This window comes from Engraulis encrasicolus, chromosome 19 (assembly GCF_034702125.1).
Source record: "Engraulis encrasicolus isolate BLACKSEA-1 chromosome 19, IST_EnEncr_1.0, whole genome shotgun sequence".
NCBI lineage: Eukaryota > Metazoa > Chordata > Actinopteri > Clupeiformes > Engraulidae > Engraulis > Engraulis encrasicolus.
In genome coordinates, this window is record NC_085875.1 from 12,155,889 (window position 1) to 12,158,388 (window position 2,500).

The window sequence follows — 2,500 nt, forward strand, 5'->3', positions numbered from 1 at the left end:
CAGATAACAGGAAGTTAGAAAAAAAATGCTCATGTAATGAAGTTACGAAGACGTAGCTTGACTCTCGCCAGAACCTTCTGCATTTCAGCTCAGCTTCGTGAGCTCACATGAGGGTCTGGAGGACTGGAGGATTCACCTATGGCGTAGCTCCAGGTGAATGTTTGGGTTAGGAGCGAGACGGAACCCATTCATCTGGTGCGAGTCAGGTTAACGAAGATGGCCTCCTGTTGAAATGCGAGAGGCAACTTCCAGGGTTGCCAGATGATGATGAGGATTTCCAGCCCAAAACATGCTCTAAACCTGCCTGGAAGAACTAAATCCTGCCCAATTCTATTGATTATGGGCTAAATTGAGCGGGTTTTCCTGCAAAACACCATTTTTACCCGCAGACAGCCGTACAAAGCAGCCCAATTGGGCGGGAAACAGCCCAATCTGGTAACACTGGCTACTTCCTGTACTGGATATGTCCTGAAGGGAGATAGCGTCCAGGACAGCAGGTTTTGTTTTCACTGACGATGCTACACAAGATGTGCTCTTGGGTTTTTCTCATGAACAGCTGCCTTAGTGGTGTCTTGTTCTTAACTGTAACTCCTTCCCCAGGTGAAGTCCTTTGAGAAGGACCGTCAGTCGGAGAAGAGGATTCCTGAGTCGGAGCTGGTGGATCACATTGTGCAAAAGTGCCGGACCAAACTCTCTGAGGAGAGAAACAGGTACCTATCGCGTGTGTGTGGGTGTGTGTATTATGATTTATCCCGACCCGTGTGTGTGGGTGTGTATTATGATTTATCCCGACATACATCTGCGTAGATGTCTGTGTGTGCGTATATGCTTTTGTGCATGTGTGTGCACACATGTTGAGTGTGTGTGTGCGTGCGTGCGTGCGTGTTGTTATTTTTGCCTGTATCTGTGTGTTCTGACCTGTGTGTGTGTGTGTGTGTTTTCCCTATAGGATCGTGCATTGTGTATTGTGTGTATGTGCACGTGTCTCTCGAGCATCTCTTACATAACCTTGTGCATGTGGAATGTGAAGGTGAATGATGTGCCCCTCTTCCCTCCTCTTCCCTTCCTCTTCCCTCCTCTTCCCTCCTCTTCCCTTCCTCTTCCTCTCTCTCCGCAGAGATGCATCCGATAGTGTTTCACTCCAGAACCCAAAGGGATCACTGCAGACTAGCTCAGGTACTGACTGCTACACGCTCCCTCTGTGGGAGATCCTGTTTCTCAATAGAGGTGCTACAGATGTTCCCAAGACCCATTCAAACAAAATTGAATTTTGTGGTGGATTAGGTGGATTCAAGGGTAAAGCTAAACATTCATTTTGCAGGATAATTGATTAAGTGTGGCTTTAGTTGCAGGCCAACTGTGGTCCACAGGCCCAAATCGGTCAGCCTTTTCAGAAAGACCATTATGGCAGTTCATTGTGAAGTGCTGCCAACGTTTGGGTTTGCGCTGCAAATGAAGACCCTTTCTCTGAATCTGTTCACAGTTCCCACAAAACAGGGCCAAGAAAAGTGTTTTGTAGTGCTAATCTGGAATAGAATAGAATGGAACAGAATAGGATAGAAATATAAATAGGGTAGATAACCTTTTATTTTTAACAGTATCTTATTCTGTGCCAAATATGTATCAAATATAATCTCACCAGCATTTGGAGTTCAGTTGAATGAGTTGGCATAATTCACTCTGACAGACTGCCGTATTGGCCGCCCTTTTTTTCTTTTTAACTGAATTAGAAACCCAGAACATGTTTCTGCTGGCAAAGTAGCAAAGTAAGTTCAAAAAGGGCTTTTTAGAAAGAAGAAAGTTTTTGCAAACTTTTCCCTTGAAGTCAGCAAAATACTGTCTAATCATTTAACAGTACCATCTCATTGTGGGATGGCTATAATGGTCTTTCTTTTGCTGAAAGCAAAAGGATTAAATTGCGAATAAGGCAAGTCACGGTAGTCCACTGCTTTTGAATCCTGCTTTTGTGCCTTCTATGTCCTTAAATAACCTCTGTGCTCCAGACATGAAAAAGCGACAACCTTGCGACCAGATTAGTCCAGATTAGACCAGATTACCAGGGTCGGATATCTCAGCCTTTACGGGACGCCACATGTGCTAGTGGTAAATAGGGAATTCCAGTTAGTTTCTTTGTTTTCCTAAATCCCAGTCGGGAAAATCTGCTAAACCATTCTTTCCCGTGCTAATTGCTCACTTACTTAAGACCTGGTCCAGACCAGCAATGGCACAAAACACAGTTTGGTGACAGAAGACATCATTGTGTCAAAGCATTAGTCATTTGTTCTTATTAACAAGGATAAAATGCAGTAAGATTGCAGAATTGATTGGTGTGCTGTGGTCTCTCTATTTTGTGATCATTGTTGTTCCCTAATTAGTCGCTGCAGATCATACAGTGCCCTCCATAATTATTGGCACCCCTGGTTGAGATGTGTTTTTTAGCTTCCAATTATTATATATTTTTTTCTAAATAATATGGGACCTTAATGGAAAAAAGAGAAAA

At 43.6% G+C, this 2,500-nt stretch overlaps 1 protein-coding gene across 2 annotated transcripts in view; it reads left to right on the plus strand.

The window, feature by feature from the left end:
• eif2ak4 (eukaryotic translation initiation factor 2 alpha kinase 4) overlaps positions 1-2,500 on the plus strand; it is a 109,922-nt gene that overhangs the window by 79,307 nt on the left and 28,115 nt on the right. For both annotated transcript variants that reach the window (XM_063183651.1, XM_063183652.1), the window contains exons 35-36: positions 601-710; positions 1,118-1,176. In XM_063183651.1, coding sequence (XP_063039721.1) covers positions 601-710; positions 1,118-1,176 — 169 coding nt within the window. The remainder of the gene's footprint in view (positions 1-600; positions 711-1,117; positions 1,177-2,500) is intronic.